This window comes from Rhyacophila brunnea, unplaced genomic scaffold (assembly GCF_057557595.1).
Source record: "Rhyacophila brunnea isolate RB1 unplaced genomic scaffold, BYU_Rbru_1.0 scaffold_3, whole genome shotgun sequence".
NCBI lineage: Eukaryota > Metazoa > Arthropoda > Insecta > Trichoptera > Rhyacophilidae > Rhyacophila > Rhyacophila brunnea.
In genome coordinates this window covers 57,465,544-57,483,651 of record NW_028232965.1, presented here as the reverse complement: position 1 = coordinate 57,483,651, position 18,108 = coordinate 57,465,544, and the positions used below count along the sequence as shown (strand labels likewise).

Here is an 18,108-nt window from a genome sequence, read left to right as displayed (position 1 = left end):
GATAATTTATTTGACATCGTGGATATTACAAACATAGATTACAAAGTATGTTCAATGAATTAACAATAATTTCAAATTTACTACTGTAAAGAACCAAACAAAAGAACACTTTTAAATTAAATGTAGGCAAGAAAAAATATATGGCAATAACAATGACAAATACAGTAGAGGCAGTTAGAAATCTACCGAGTAAATTAAGTAAACCGAAATAAATATAACTCATTGATATTTTGATTGTGCACGCCATCACTCGTTTCTTTCTACAACTTAGAAGAATAAACTATTGATGTTCCCGAATTCTCAGATAATAATTATAATGGAAGCACAGATCAATACAAGAATCCTACGATTTCACGCTATTTACTTCATAATTAACATAAATATTTACAAGATAAAAAGAACTTTTTTATATAACACGTTTTTAAATTTTCTGTTGAATCATATAATCTTAACAATTCTATGTATTAATAAATACTTTTTTGTACTTGATAGAAATACTGAATAAATATAGAATACTAAAATGTCATTTTGACATTTCATATTGATTTCCATAGTAACGCACGTATATATTAATAATGTAGTTGCTAGGACCCTCTTAGCAACCAATAATAGTGTTTTACTTTTTACGATTTTTTTCCGAAATAACTTTCCATACAAAACAGAATTAACTGAAAATGAATTCAATTCTGCTTAAAGATGGCTAAAATTATTAAAAGAATGCATTGGCAGCTAGCTTAAACGATTAAAATAGTTTGTACTTGATAGAAATAATACTGTAATGTCATTTTGACATTTCATATTGATTTCCGTAGTAACGCACGTATATATTAATAATTTAGTTGCTAGGACCCCAGACCCCTAGCAACCAATAATAGTGGATTGGATTACGGATTTCTTCCGAAATAACTTTTCATACAAAACAGAATTAACTGAAAATGAATTCAATTCTACGTAAAGATGGCTAAAAGTAATAAAAAATGCATTGTCGTCGTGTTCTGATATATTCTAAAAGTTTCAAATGTCTAACTAGTCGTGAATTTAGTTAAAAATCTTCAATCGTTCAATACAAATCTTGGACAAACAAGAAAAAAATTGTACTGGATAAACAAGAATACGAGCTAATAAAAATTGGTAATAAAATATAAACATTTTCTTTCATCACAGTACTTACTGTGTATTTATTCTCCAATTTATTATATCAGCATGACACGTTTATAATTTGTGAGCAGGGCCAGTCAGCCACGATGGAGAACATCAAGCACAACCTGGTGGCTAAGTTCCCCTCGATGCAAAGCCCTTCAGGAGACGTGGTCTACGACACTCTCGCGCAGCTCATGCAGGAAAGAAAAATCTACCAAACCGCCAGAGGATTCTTCATAGTCACACCAGAGTAAGTGATCAAATTCTATTTCGGTTTTATTTGGGTCATTAAATTTAGTGATCATTAAAAACAGCCAGGTGCATTCTGAGAAGTTTATTTACATATTCAAGAAATGGTGCAGTAGGCATTAATTTTATTATACCTATTGCTTGATTGATCTCTTTGTTGTGTATTACTTTTCCATGTATTAGCTTTTATTAGTTTTTTTTGCAGGCTACTAATACTTTTTTTAACTTCCTGTCGAATTCTTTCACGAATGAACTAGTATAGTAGCTCTATTTTTATTTTAGAATTTTCAGCTAATCATCAAATGCGTCTTATTATTTTCAAAACTCTTTTATCAAACAGTTCTTTTTAAACAATATCTTCCTCAATTACTTTCAGCTATAGTTACTTAAATTACATTGCTCTGTTGAAGAAATATTAATTTCTCAATCTTAATTAATATTACCTGCACTATTGTATATTAAACTTAAACCAAGTGGAAAGTTCAATGACGTCTGATGAATTAAACAAACTATAATCTTTTTTAAAAATGATACCGAAACATTTTTTTCGAATTTTGTTTAATTATCAAATCGTACCATGAGTACTTTAGTATATTAACTCCAAGAGTATAGTTTTGAGATATCAACGTGCGCTATAATTCATTTATATCTGTAATATTGCGGTAAGTTTAAGAACTTCGTATGAGCTTAATACTTTAGTATATCAAATCAAAATAATACACTAATGCACCAAAATATACATCACATTCATGCATAACCATAGTATATCTTAATAATATATTAAGCAGTTTCTTAAAATATTTTGAAAATACTTTAGTGAAATAACTCAATTACAAAGCATTTCACATTTTCTTCGAGTTACTACGTTAAAGTAATAAATAAAGCAAAAAGTTCTGAATAAAACTGCATTATTAACTACAAAATGGTAATTTTTTTACTTAATACACTAAAGTACTCATGGTGCGAAATATTCGTAAGTTATTTAAAAGTCTTATAACCGATATATAAAAATAATAACAGTAAGTAATTGTATGTTTTTACAAATAATATTTAACTATTATCGATTTCGTTTTTAGATTCACTTATACATTAGATTGCTGATATAACTATACATAATTGCAATTTTCACGGAATGCATACATTTCGTCAGGGCTATCAAAAATGAATCGGTCAAAAATCATCGCTAGGTACTTTTTTGACAGCCCTAATTGCACCGCACCTATTTATGTCGTATTCGATAAAAAATGTGAATATAAAATTAATGCAATTTTCTACGCCGTTTATTCACAATCATTCCTTATTTTTTTTTGATAAATGCATTGCCTTATCATATTTTTTTAAATTCAAGTAAGGCACAAACAAATCAAACCGTCGCAATGCAATATTTTTATATGCAACACTGATTAAATCATATTAAAAATAGTTTATAATGAAACATAATGTCAATGCTTTTAACTTATAAAAAAATGTGTTATTAAGTATCACAGTTTTCGCAATTTGATATTTCTCAAATAATTGACCGCACATTCTACAGAATGTGCTTTATGGCAGTATCTATTATTTAACATTTTAACTATATCAATGGCTAACCTGCAACGTGATTTATGACCGTTCACGAGACAAAATAAATGTTCGTAAATAGTTAAATAATTTATATTCGTTTTCTGCGTTTATATTGCTTGTTAATTTTGCAATGTCAGGCGGACGTAATTTATTGTTGAACTAAATCTTATGCAGCCATTACTGCATTCATCATTACACACATAAATTATAATTCATGCATCTATTTCTATAGATATTTTATTCTCAAATACATAAAATTCTGAAGTCGCCAATGAGACAATTTATTGGTAGAAATATGCTACATCGGCTTGGCATTTAGGTAGTTTTGTTTTATATTATCTATTTCACGAACTAATATGAACAGTTTCATGCGCAAAACTCGTGATTCTTTACATAACAGGTTTTACAAAATATTCGTGTCACCGGCAATTTTGTAGTAGAACAAGTTATGTTTTAGTTTAAAAGTCAACATTAATATTTTACAACGTATGTACAATTTTCTTAAAACTAAAATTGAATCGTATTACTTAGAGATAAACTTTTATTAATTACTATTTGGAAAAATCTTTTCATCTCATATTTCACAGGAGTCCCAGGACTTATATACATAACATACCAACTTTTTTTTTCGACCATGTCCGATCCTAATAGGATCATATGGGCCCCCACAGAGTAGATGTTTGTATTAACAGATTTTGTTTTTACGAGAAATAGATGTCAGCCACTTGCTCAACCTATTAGGTCCATACCCTGACTCACACACAAATTGAAAAACAATGTGTACTTGCCAGACCCAGTATTCGAACCTGGGACCCACGGCGTGGTAGCCCAACGCTTAAGCCGCGCGGCCACCGTGGGTGTACATACCGACAAACTATCACAATAACACACTTTTAAATTGTGTAAAGAATTTAATGAACCATGCTTATGTACATCTCTCATTCAATCTTACACTTCCGAATGCACCAAACAGTTATTTTAAAAAATACATACCTACTACATACCGGTTTTCTATTTACTTACTACTTACTAGCATAATGTTATTCTTTTATGAATATAATATAACATATCTCTATAAGAAGTGGTTTTTAATGATCATTTACAATTTACATAATAATAATAATATGTCGATGTTATCAAGAATTTTATAAAAAAATGTTTGTTAAATAATTGAACCTGTGCAATCTATTGACGCAATATTCCATGCCGTTAAAGCCGATTACTGTTATTTCTAATAATTAATAATTAGAGTGTTTTATTCAAAATCGATTCTGAGCCTCTAACTGGTCTAACATAATCTAACATTTGTGTCCATTCGTCCTAACTTAATCCTAAGTATTAAGAAGGAAGCAGTAAGAAATACACACGGTGGCATCTCAAATACAATAATTCTGAGAACGTACATGAAATTCATTTATTTTTAATGAGTATTCTTGCAATGTCTGATTTTGTTTTTTTATCACCTTATACCATCCATATAATTTAGACTATTTGTAATTTTTATACACGTGTTTCGTTAATATTGTAGGCTACATCAGAATGAGTAGGTACTAAAAATCATTACTTGATAATATTAATTGAATTGGTATTTAAGGGGCAAACTTATTATCATGGTTTTACAACAAAGTGTTTTGTTAATTATACGACAATTAAGGTATTTATGTTTACAGTTGTTTCGGGCTATGAATCCATCTTAAGAGCATACTTCAGTGAAACGGCAAATAATTTTCAAGAATAGATGGGACGTAATTTCGGCACTCGTTGCCAATCGGATAGCAATAGTCGAGCTGTGAGCACGTCAATTTGTTTTGTGATGGATGAATATATTCTTAAATCGTGTAAAGATGGCTAAAAAACGTTACACATTTACTCGAAAAAGAAAACATGTCAATGAATATATTATTATTATTACTACTAATATAACAATAAACATAACATTAAATGGATGCATGTTGAATTTTTATGACAAATTATGTTTTGTTCATCACACGTCTCGTAGTCACGATATTTTTAGGCCATGCCTCAGCTGAAGTAGAGCTTTAACAACTACACTTTGATAACTATTTTTCTAAACTTAACGGTTATAGCTTCCAAGACATAGCAAAAAGAAAACATGCGTAAACAGTATTCCCCTTTCCGCCCACTTTTCCAAATTAAAATTTTATAGAACGGCGCAAAAAAGATATTACGATTTACCATCAACTGAAAATATTCGTATGTGCATTTTAGCTAGATTTTGATATAATATAAAATAAATAATCATTAATCTAATAAAATAATGCAAGTTCTAGCATGTTATGTTGCAAGACTGTGACAAAATATTGCAACTGTATAATCCAACATATGAACCCGTCGGGAAACCGCCAATTTAAATAACATTATAATCTTAGACATGTCATATATCATATAAAACTTAACGGTTCTTATTGAGAGATAATTATAGTTATAAATAAACAACATTATATTTTATGTTGATTTGTGAGATTATCGTATGTTATAAATATAATATTCATATTGACGGCAAATCATCCGTTACGTACCATCAAAATATATATTACTGTCAGAATAAATTTACATTTTAAGTTATATTACCCGTATACTTTACGATATCTACCTAATCTTGCCTACTTTGTATGCTATTACAGCATAAAAATAAAATAATATTAACCTAATTCTGGCTTACATCCTTATGTTTAATGTTTTTGCTTTTGCAAAAAATATTATATTAGATTTTGTCCATGAGAGATATTTGTATTTTTTTTAATCTTCGCTATGTTCCATTTACTTATAACATTTAATTAAAAGAGATCTGCCTGTCGCAAACATACCTATCCTGAAACATTCTTCAGCAAGGATATTTTTCTTCAACCGAAACTGCATATTTCCTTTTGTTCTACGTCTGCCCTTACCACTATAAATTAATTTCTCCCGGAATTTGACTAATCTAAGTAAATCTAACTGGTTGTGTATCAATCTCGTATATAAGTATTTTCCAAACTATGATACGCGTACCCCTCGTAGTACGTGGAATATTTGAAGTAGGTACTTACGCTGTTGAACTTTTTTTGTAAAAATGTTTCATGAGATGAATCGAACATTTAAGTTATCAATCATTCTCGAAATGTTGCTCACCGTACGGTAATTTTGGTTTAGCTACTGTCTAAGATAATAAGTTTGTATGTATACATTACCTAATATTTAAGCAAAAAAAGATATTAAAAATATTTGGGAAACACTACCTATCTAATATTGTATAATCACGATATTATTCAAATTCAAATTCAAATTTATTTATTTTTAAATTTATTATTATTGACATGACATAAAATAGGTGTTCACGATTTTTCAAATAAAAATACAGAGCAATCTGAGTTACATAATAATACAATAAGTAATAAAATAAAAAATAAAATTAATTAAAAAACAAAAAAAAGTAGATGGAAGCACACAGGGTGAACTATTGATAGACCCAATCTTAAAAACTTATAAAACAACGTCCACCTAAATTCACCTTCACGTAAGTGGAATATATCAATATCCGAAGCGATTTCATTAAACATGGTTATTGCCCTCCCAATTGGCATTACTAATGGCAGGTTAGATCTGCACCTTGGAAGAACAAACAATGGATGCCCTCGATTCCTAAAATAATAAAATTACACACACGGACGCACCTGTCTGATTATAGAAACTACAGATAGAGATAGAAAATTTAAAATATATTTATCCTTGCCTCAGTTCCCTTAAACTGTCAATAGTTTCGTAATATTGAACAATTAACTCTAATGTTATTTGTATGTTTATTTATAGAAGGCGCAGATCCCGATCACACTCTCGCTCTTCCTCACGACACCGTGGCGGATCAGATCAAGACAACGACTCCGTCTCCACGCGAGGAATGTTGCTGTCCACGCAGGAAGCCCTCCACAACTTGTACGGAGAGATTTCCACCATCAGGGACGGAGACCTCACGCACCAGTGTATACAGACCAACCTGGCAGATGTCATTTGTGGTGGTAAGACGATACAAGTTTACATACACATTAATACCGAAAACAGTACTACTGTCATAATAATATTATAAAATACATCGATCAATTGTCGATATTTTCAATGCTTCCAGGAAATATCTATCACCAATCACCATTAAGCTTTATCAACGTCTTTATCCCCAAGGATACTCTCACTATTTATATTTATACTTAGAACATTAATTTATTAAAATTCTAATGGAGTTAAGTTTTGTACTATTCCATTTGAGTCTTTTTTGCGACCCGGGTTTCGATTTTCGGCATCTTCAGGCACTGTGTACACTCACCAAAAGGCAAATAAACACTGACAACGAATACTATTAACTCTAACTTATATAACAAATCAATACAATAAAATAGGTAAAAACTCAATTACCTACCTATCAAGTCAAGGGTCACAATAAAAAAAATATAACAAACGAATTATAAATAGTAAAACCCCTATATCATCAATAATAATACACTTGATAATAATTAGTGTATAATAAAACCTAATAATAGATGTTTAGTAAATATAAACAATAAAAATACTACACTCAAGAGGTGTAAAATCGTCCATTCTGGGAACAATGGTAACGCATTGGGAATTAATGAAGTTAACTAATGAGATTTATCTATAAAAAACGACTCAATTGGAATAGTATAAAACTTAAATCCATTAGAATTTAAATTCAAATTCAATCAAGTACCTTCGGTCGATAGTAATTAATATTAGAACATTTATTATTTTAAAATCCCTCAAAACTTCTATAGATATTCATCCATATCACCTGTAGGTGCCTATTGATAATAAAAAAATATTTCAAAAGCTTATCGATCATTGGCCTGTTATACAAAGTATAACCTAAGTAGTTATTTTTATCAAATAACCAGGAAACTTAGAATCGTTAAATATGTGAAATCGAACCGGTTAACTATTTTAGAGTCAATATTAAAGTTATATAAAGTGCAACTACCAAACTATTACACTGTTTTTCTCCAGTAATTCTACATAATACACTATATATTTTATTAAATGCAGGTGTCACCTTTACTTGTATTTAAAATATGGTAATTAACTTATAATTAATGTAATATTAAATACAGATTAACCAGTACACCTACAGCAGCCGCAAAGCGCAATCTATACCGGCCAGAAAAACACAACCGTATAATCGCAACGAGAAAATTGTTTGAAAATTACTTTTTCTCGTCAGTATCGCCGTAATCATACTGTTCTATCTACGTACCCAAAAAATATATAATTATTAACCAAAAATCGATATGCACTGTATATTAGTAGAAAGTATAGTACTTACTATACGGCTGATCTATCAACATTAGCCGTATTCAATTCACTCCAGAAAATATGTTTTATTATATTTTTTTAAGTGCTTTTTTCCATCTCATCTATTTACATGCATATCTATTTAATGTTGGCGAAATTATACGCTAAATAAAGTTGGCATATAGTACATTCGGACGTTTGAATGTAATTTTCAAGAGCGGCATCCTATTGTGCTTCCAGTGTTCATAATATGTGCATGCGATTTTATTAAACTTAGCAACATAAAAATCCATAAATTAAAATTAGGTAATAGAAACGGAATGAATTGCTTAGGGAGCAAACCAGAGTATATGATGTAAGTAAAGTATAATAAAACCCTTAGATGGAGATGGATCAGACATATAACTCATAGACAGGATGGACATTAGTCGAATGTGATACTCCAGTGATAGCCAAAGGATATTAGATTACCAATAGGCCGGCCTAAGGTACACTGAATCGATGAGATATTAAGGTTCAGCGGAAATGCATGGTAGCGACGAATACAGAACCAATAAGAGTGGAGAAGGCTTGAGGTTGTCTTCATCCACCTGTGGATTAAAATAGATGATATAAGAATATCAGCAACGAAAATGACTGCGTTAATTTTTTAAAGGTTTTGAAATCGGCTAATACAATATGATTCTAATAAGAAAAATTGGATACTTATAAATTATTCACACTGACCCCGCGGTTATCGTAACTTGAACATCGGCGTTTATTTTCCTGTTGCAGATAATAATATTATCGAGCTCAGTTTTCATCGCAGCCTACCGCTAGCATTACCTTCGTTCGCAGATGGTTAAACTAAGGCCACTTTAGTCAATATTATGATGAGTATCATTATACCTGTAAACAGTGAAGAACAGAGATGCGCAACTTCATTGGCGAGGTAAAATAATACTATATGACAAAACCAAAGCGTTTGAACTTCAGAAGAATAGAATTATAATAAAGATGCTTTTAAACGATCAGTTTTGTTGTCCGATCAGTCACCGTTTCAGTTGAGCTGTCAGCTAAACTGTAAATGCAAACCTGAAGCGGCCGACTGAAACTGAAACTTAGCAGGATTGGTTTTACAACAGGTTATCGTATCCGAATTTAGAGTTTCCAGTTAAATTTACATGTAAATGACTTTATGACAGAATGATTTATCGAAACTATATGCTTATGGAACATCGATGTACGAATACGAAAAAAATCAAATCATGAAATATCGAAGTATAGTTTTTTTAACTGAGAAAATATGTACATGCATACCTAATTAATTTAGGCAATTTAGCGAAATTAATATAAACCTTATGCCGTGTCCACACTTGCAACAAGTTGCCACTTAGTCGGTACAGCGACGCGCTGTGTTGTCGTATTTTTCATACTACGTTTTTAATTTAGATTGAAATTTAATATTATTATTTCTTCAAGTGTCGGTTTTTCATTATACCAACCAATATATTTAAAGATAGTATAAAGTTATTCTAAAAACAATATTCATTTTTTGTGGATACATAATACGTAAATATACATCGCCGTTTCCCAACCGAACTATCAACTAATACTGAACGGACAACTGAACTGATCGTTTAAATACACATTAAAAAGTTTAAACAAATTTGTTCCATCTTTATTTAATAAAGATGTAAAATTGTTGTATAGCAACACTAATAATAATTATTAGTGGTTCCTGCAGGCTTATTCCAATATTATTAATATGATAGAGTCTTCCTCTTTGTTGGTAGCATAAAAACCATGAAAATTGACTGTATTTAATATTAAGACAATGTTTACTGTCCTTTTATTGTAATCCCTTCCTTCTTCGTCTAATTAGATGACATGTGTTTAAGCAATACTTTGTCGTAATTTTCCGTCTCTATCTATTCATATACCTTGACATGCTGTGATCGTAACCAAAATAATGTATCTACAGTTTTATCTACTTATACCATAATAATAATACTAGGTATGCATCTCAAAAAACTGATTTTCACGTAAATAATAAAAAGTGCTTTCATTTTATTTGGTATGATAGTTATAAAAAAATATCGATTTAATTTATTATGTTGAGCCTCTTTGCTTACTGGATGAATTAATAATTGATATTATTTGGTTCTAACTATGTCAATTTAAACGATTTTAAAAACACTATATAAGTGCTCAACTAATTACAAATATTATTTTTTTAAAGACAGTTCGCTGTCACGAATAAAGTGTGTATGTATATTCTAAACGTGAGTAAAATAAACTGATACTTATTAATCACTTCATTAATTCTAAAATAATTTTGGCCTCACTAATAAAATATATAAAATATAATCGTAACATAGTTTCATTTTCAAATTTTGTATTTATTCCAGGAAAAATAATATGTTATTACCATGACAGTAAACAAACGATTATCATCCCCTTAATAGTTACCAAATCAGAAAAAATATCGCAATGTAGAGAATTATGATTTTTTCCTAGATGTGAAAATTTTTCACAAAATTCAAAAATAACATTATGGCTCTTACACCATTGTTGGGCCACTCTGAAAATAGAATAACGCTGATAGAGTGTGCAGACCACCGCCGCCTTTCACGAGACCGACCCGCCCCGGGCTCGTATTACTCGGAAGTTAACAAGCGGATCGCTTGTGAGGTTTTAGATCCAACCTTATTGCCGGGTGAGCCTCAATGTCGGCACTGGGAAAGGAGACCACAGCCTTCCATCATGGGAAACTCGCACGTTTTCTTGCTAACTACGTATTTACTGCTCAATATTCAACGAGACGTGAGTCGCTCTTACGAAATCTCTGATTTCCCCAAAAAACTGTAAGTGTCGGAGGAGGTATGGGTCATTGAACTTGGAGATTATACGTCTTGCCATTTTATATGTGTATCTAGTCATATGGCGGTAGTTTTTCAGGTTCATGGCCCCACAAGGAGGGGGGGCTGACAGGGCTCTAGCCTGGGGGCTCGGGCTTAGGGGGGCTCCGAGAGGCGGGTCGACCATTTAAGTGAGATAAACACACCACAAATTTGATCTAATAGTAAAAAAGTCGCCTGAGGCTCTCTTTTGCGAATAGGATTTTATTTTATAATTATTTTTTATTATTCAACGCCAACGACATAAACGGACACTAATAATGCATGGTAAATAAGAATGCGACAGGTTGCAATAACTCGTGGGCCAGATGTTCATTCCTAGACTCAAACTGCGGAGTGTCTGGGTATGAGGAATGTAGGGTAACCGAAAAGTGCGAGACCTCACAGTTGAAGCGCCGGGGTAAATTCTGAAGTCATTGGCACCCGCTAGAGTTGGTTAACCCTGTCGCTCTAAAAAAACAAAATTAAATAATTATGGATATTTTATTAAGCGTTTCTCTTCTTTACGCTACGGTATGGACACGTCACTCATAGCGAGTGGTGAAAGGAAAATATGTGTCATAACACATATCATCTCTTGATAATGGCCTCTGCAACGAGCCCGAAACGTCGAGGAAAGAAGGAAGAAGTACACACGGTGGAAACCCAAAAATTTATTACGATAAAAAAACAACCGTGAAAGTCTCAAACATTATAATATTGTGTCATAATAGGTATACACTGCAACCACTCGCAACATACCGCGATAATATTAATGTGAAACTGGGGAAACTCAGACCTCGGTGATGATAATACTCGCGCTATATAATACCTACGGACTTATCGTTGTTTTTGTTATTCATTGGTTGGATTATCTACGTTTAATATAATAATATAGGCTATGATTCATTATTATTAGGGGGTGGTATGCTCATTATTTTTTTTTTGTTTATATGTTTTATTTATAGTATAGGCTATGATTCATTATTATTAGGGGGTGGTATGCTCATTTTTTTTTTTTGTTTATATGTTTTATTTATAGTATTTATCCCAATTTTTATAACATAGGTACTAGTTTTGTCTTGTGACATTTTTAATTGACCAAATTGTCGTAAGGTGAAACCGATCTTTGTTAATTATAAAAAAATAGAACGGTACCTATCTAGGTTTATTTTATTATTGAACTATAATTTTGTTATTTTTTTAATGAAAATCTGACATCTTCTTCATGCCTTTGGAGAAAGGGTACGTTTTTCTTACATTATGATTATATTAGAAGAGGGAGGAAAGGAAGGAAAGAAGGAAGGAGGATCAAAAATCAACAAAAAAAAATTACATAATACTTGCCATCACTCTTAAGAGCCAGGAACTTAAAAATATCGCACGAACTCACACAGATACTAACAGGCCACGGAGCGGTGCGAGCTTATCTAAAAAGATTTAATTTGAGGGATGATGACTGTTGTCCATGTGACGGCAACACATCTCAAACTGTGTGGCATGTCATCAACGACTGCCCTATACTAGAAAGGGAGCGATGGACTCTCAGGACTCGATGTAGACAGTATAATCATGAAATTGACCTCCAAAAGCCTCACGAAGTACTAAGCAATAGAACAACTCAACACAAAATATTTAATCCTGGCCATAAAGAAAATTAAAGATATAAATGGAGGTACCTAATTAGCCCCACATCAATGCAACTAACCCACCCAACTACCTTATACGAAAAAGTAATTAAGCATATTAGTATTGTTTGTGTTATTTCTTTGAACTAGGTATTATATTCTTCCAATAAATAACAGTAAAAATAAGTAATAAAATTAAATTATCCTTCATAAATAATATAGGTATCATATTATAATGTGATGTTAAATAACAATTAAATCAGACACCTAAATAAATAGCGCAATAAATTATTTCGATATGAAAACATTCCGAGCTGTTGGCAAATTGTCGGCTATAACTTTTTCAATACCAAAAAAGTGTTTAGATATCGTTAACCTTAAAACATACTTTGACACTGATTGTCCAACTAAATACACGGCCATACTAATAGTAGGTGCAAAGGCGGCCGTGAGTTTAGAAAATTTATGCCTAACAAACTGTTCACGCGATAATGTTTAATGTTACCATTGAAATCGTAGATAAACAACACTCATTATCGATTCATGTTTAATACACAATATTTTTTTCTGTACTAATTTCATTAATTGTGTCATTGGCTAAGCATTTTTTTTTTAAATCCAATAGTGTCGTTTCAGATTTCCATACAAAATATATATTTCTCGTTTACCTACATTTCTTTTTTCGATTCCGTCCCGTGGGGATAGGCATGCCATTGCGTTGCATGTGGACGGCGAATGAAGGAACAAATACAAATATTACAACTTTGAGAGCAGTGACGGTTGCTCATGAAGCAGACGATGCGGTCACTTCATTAGATGAGTAAATAATCGAAGCATAACTATTGTTGTGCCCACTCATTGGTATGGCAGTTTTTTCCACTGGCAAAATGTTCACAAATATACCTCTAAACCTGGAACCACGTACTTAGCTCATATAGTGCTAACACCGGGACTGGCGCGTTTGGAGTCGTTGGCCATTAGATATAATTAACGTGATATTTAAATGTGGTAATTAAAATGTTAGCAGTGATTGTTAAGCCACCACTGTTTAAGAGTAGGTTTCATGCGAATGCTCTAATTATCGGTAGATGCTGTATTAAATGTCTTTTTAGGATAGCCGAAAATAAATAATAAAATAGGTAAGTACTTAGGTACCAAATTAAAAAATTTGCAAACAATCTGAAACCAAAAATAATTACAGGATAAAAAGAACTTTTTATACTTATACGTTTTTAAATTTCTAAATATTTTTAATAATTTCTAAATCTGTTGAATCATATACCTAAACTTCACAATTATATGTATTAAGAAATACTTTTTTTGTACTTGATATAAATACTGAATAAATATAGAATACTGAAATGTCATTTTGACATTTCATATTGATTTCCATAGTAACGCACGTATATATTAATAATTTAGTGGCTAGGACCCCCTTAGCAACCAATAATAGTGTTTTACTTTTTACAATTTTTTCCGAAATAATTTTCCATACAAAACAGAATTAACTGAAAATGAATTCAATTTTGCTTAAAGATGTCTAAAAGTACTAAAAGAATGCATTGTAATCATGTTCTGATATATTCTAAAAGTTTCAAATGTCTAGCTATTCGGGAAGTTAGTTAAAAATCTTCAATCGTCCAATACAAATCTTGGACAAACAAGAAAAAATTTGTACTGGGCAAACAAGAATACGAGCTAATAAAATCGTGGTAATAAAGGAGGACTGCATTCGAAGTCTTATTAAAGCCGGCAATTTGCCGGACGTTACTGAGTATACAGGTGTAGCGAAAAAATCAACCCTCATTATGCATTTGCGATAAGTAATACGTACATAGAGAGAAATCTACAGAACATATCTACCTCTATCGAACTATCAATGAAATCAAACTCTAAAACAGTGATTCCCAACATTTTTTTATGAAGTCTAACACTACCTACTATTGTCTCTGTGACGGAATGTTGAGCTAAAACCATTCTCTATATTTTTGAGCCAGATCACTTTCCTCCAGGGCTTCGCTTGCCGGAAATCATCTAGTGAATAATAATATGCAGAAATTGATACTTCTTGGTATTATATTACCCCATCTGGCCAAAGAAGGCTAGCTTTTCAGTTTTCTTATTCTGTTTAACAAATCATCAAAATATCTTCACTTCATACAAAATACGAAAATTGGTCGTATCTCTCTGTAAATAGGTATATACTTACGTAATATGTTTTTTTACTTTATTACGAACAAGATTGAAAGTTATACTTTTTTCATAAGCTCTTGCAAATAATAATTGTCGCAGACCAGATTGGGAATCCCAGCAAAACTAAATATTATGTATATTATGAGTTATGACTTTATTGCAATATTAAAAAGCTCGGGGAAGCTTTCAATAGAGTTTATGTGGCGAAGTGCAATGCTTCTTTGTAATATTTCTAATAGTAGCATCTCGCGAAGGTATTTACGGAATGCAAACAGTAAGACATAAATACATTCCGCAAATAATCAGTACGAAATGCTTGACCGGCTACAAGCATAAACATTTTATAAATAGTTACCTAAGAACTCCTTTCCGATTCAACTGACCGCAATAAATTTATTTCGCTCCTCCCAGGATTTAAAATAAAATCTGCGATATAGTTAAAAATGTGCATCCAGCCAAACCAGACGCCATTAAAATTCCGTAACGGGACAAAGAATCTAAAAATACATTCGTTGGAATGCCACGAAAATCGGTAGGAAATTTTACTGCTTTTTTTTTGTCCAACCCTGTGTCTACCTACCTAGTTTTCATTATTTCATGTCTACCACCTTTTTTAGAATTCAATTCGTATTAATGCTACTAAAATACAATATACTTGCTTGTTTAAACAAATAATATGATACAGACAAATAGGCAGAAGACGCCAAAGTAAAAATAAATAATTATGCAAAAAAAAAACAATACCATATTAAAAATAATACAACAACTAAAAGTATAATATTACAATCAATTCTATTTTGTAAATTCTACCTAGGAAGTAATCATGGGGGGGGGGGGTGAAAGATTCATCGACACACTATTTGGCGAACTCCAGAAAACCTTCAAAACTTATGTTGTGCAGTTTGCCAAGTTAAAAGGACAGAAATTGAACGTCGAAGTTAACTGAAAACGCATACAGGGACAGATTAATACTATCAGGGGCCATAAGCACGTATAATTCTGGCGCCCCCTATATATCTAATAAAAAAAAAATATTTCCGAAGATTAAAAATGCTTCATAGTCGGTTATATAATTTAAATTGTTATCTTGAGTAGGTACACGACAAATATTTTGGAAGTTCTCAATCCTTTTTTGTACGCCACTTACTAAAACAGGAATGCGCCATAAAGTTACAAACCATGTGGCTCGCAACCATTATTTGGTTTAACCAAATTAAATGTACAATATAAATAAATTTAAATTAAAATTGAAAAAAAATAGAAAATTTCTGTGGTGCCCACTTCTTGTGATGAATCACGGCCATATTTTGTTTATAGGATAATCCAGCGCTGAACTCAAATTATCCTCAACACCTGTAAGGCGTAGGGCCTTGTCGGTATAATATTTTCCTAAGTAATCACGAGCTTCAATCATGAAGGTGGCGTCTGAGAATATGATAGTATTTCAAATAGGAAATAATAATATTCTTTATTCTTCGTTCTTCGTTCAAAACGACAGTAGGTACCTAGTAAATGTTAAGCATACAATCTTGTACATATTACGATATTTAGAACTCATTCACCCCCTACACCTACACCATACACCAACTAAAACTGACGTAAACTTTATGATAACCTCGTCTGACTTTCAGTTTTAAGGCGATGTCTTTACCTACCAGGGGCACCTAGTGGAAAAACACAAAGCTTACAATTTGAGACATTTTTTTGATAATTTACAATTTCAACTGTATTTTACCACTAGGTGCCTCTGATAGGTAAAGAACATGATTTGTAACAACACCTCATACTGATGACCCTGAACAATTATTGTGCATTGTTTCCTAAATGTGTAATTAAAAACAAAATAAACGTTTATTTTCTAGGCAACCCCAACGACAAAATTCTGTATGGCAGGTCAAGCAAGCGAAGGAGCGCTTCATTCCCGGCAGCCAGGAGTCTGGAACGGAGGGGCAGCGTCCGGTTGTGGGGCGGCGTGGGCGGAAGCATCTCGAGGGCCCAACGAGCGGCCTCTGCAAGACACCTGCACGGGCCTCCCTCTAGAGCTGACAGCTCCAGTTCCACTGATTATCCGCCCAGCACAGATTCCACCTCACCCAGTAAGTATAGTCACGACATTATCAATTGCGTTCAAGGGATAGAAGAGGCAAGTCAACGAGTGTATATCAATTACTAGATTTATATAAGATACGACATACCTACCTACTATTCTTGAGAATTATTCTCTTTGAAGTTTACTTTCCAGCATCAGAGTATAATATGGTGATCACAAGGTTACGGCATTTCCCTCGGTCCTGGGTGACGTCCCGCGCCGCATGTGATAGTTTTTATAGGACCGCTCCGTCAAAAAAGCTCGGAGTGATTGACTCTTGGGTAAAATCTGTAGAAAAACCCATGACTAGGCTAAATTAAGATATTGTTTTAATCAATATTAATTGGATTTTATCCAACACATGTAGATACGTAGTGGATAGAGCTAATAACTAACAACCAATCATCGTGAAATTTCTGTTAAGAAACCACCATACTGCGGCTGACTATATGCTCCATCTCAGAGTAGACCCTGACCATTTCTAAGATTAATCTTCGCCATCTATTATATAGGTACTCCACCTTGAGCCGTCAGTTGAACACGATGAGTCAGGAGCTCCCTTTCGACATCCAACTACCAGAGCCATGATCTCCCAGTGCGTCATCTGCCGTTCTTCCAGCTTCGTTAACGATTTGTCATACACTTTTATTATGTGTCCCGCACAGTGGTCTTTGAATTTCACCTTAATTGATTGTGATTGTTTTGTTTTGTTTCAGAGAAAGTATCGTTGCTGTCCCGCCTCTTTAGACGAAGCGGCCGCAGCAAGCAAGGAAGAGGCAGCATCAAGTCATTCTCTGCACAATTTCCACCCACTGAGTGGTTCAACTCCAAAGCAGTCCATCTTCACTGCGTCGCCACTCAAACTAATTCTAAGGTAAATAGCCCCAAGCAGATCCTTATCTTCATAGATAATCATTATAATGCTAAATAAATTAATAGTACCGGGAACCGAAGAATGCCTTCTCTATCCTCCAACAGATTTTCCAACATTTTGGTTGTAAAGCGTCAATGACATTGAGCTAATTTACGAGCTGCTTGTTGGCGAATTTACAATCTGCCTGTAAAGTCG

At 32.5% G+C, this 18,108-nt stretch overlaps 1 protein-coding gene across 2 annotated transcripts in view; it reads left to right on the top strand.

The window, feature by feature from the left end:
* Window positions 1–18,108, top strand: part of ko (Stork-head domain-containing protein knockout) — a 364,781-nt gene that overhangs the window by 343,095 nt on the left and 3,578 nt on the right. For both annotated transcript variants that reach the window (XM_085952081.1, XM_085952082.1), the window contains 4 exons: window positions 1,230–1,390; window positions 6,763–6,968; window positions 16,813–17,046; window positions 17,756–17,913. In XM_085952081.1, coding sequence (XP_085808207.1) covers window positions 1,230–1,390; window positions 6,763–6,968; window positions 16,813–17,046; window positions 17,756–17,913 — 759 coding nt within the window. The remainder of the gene's footprint in view (window positions 1–1,229; window positions 1,391–6,762; window positions 6,969–16,812; window positions 17,047–17,755; window positions 17,914–18,108) is intronic.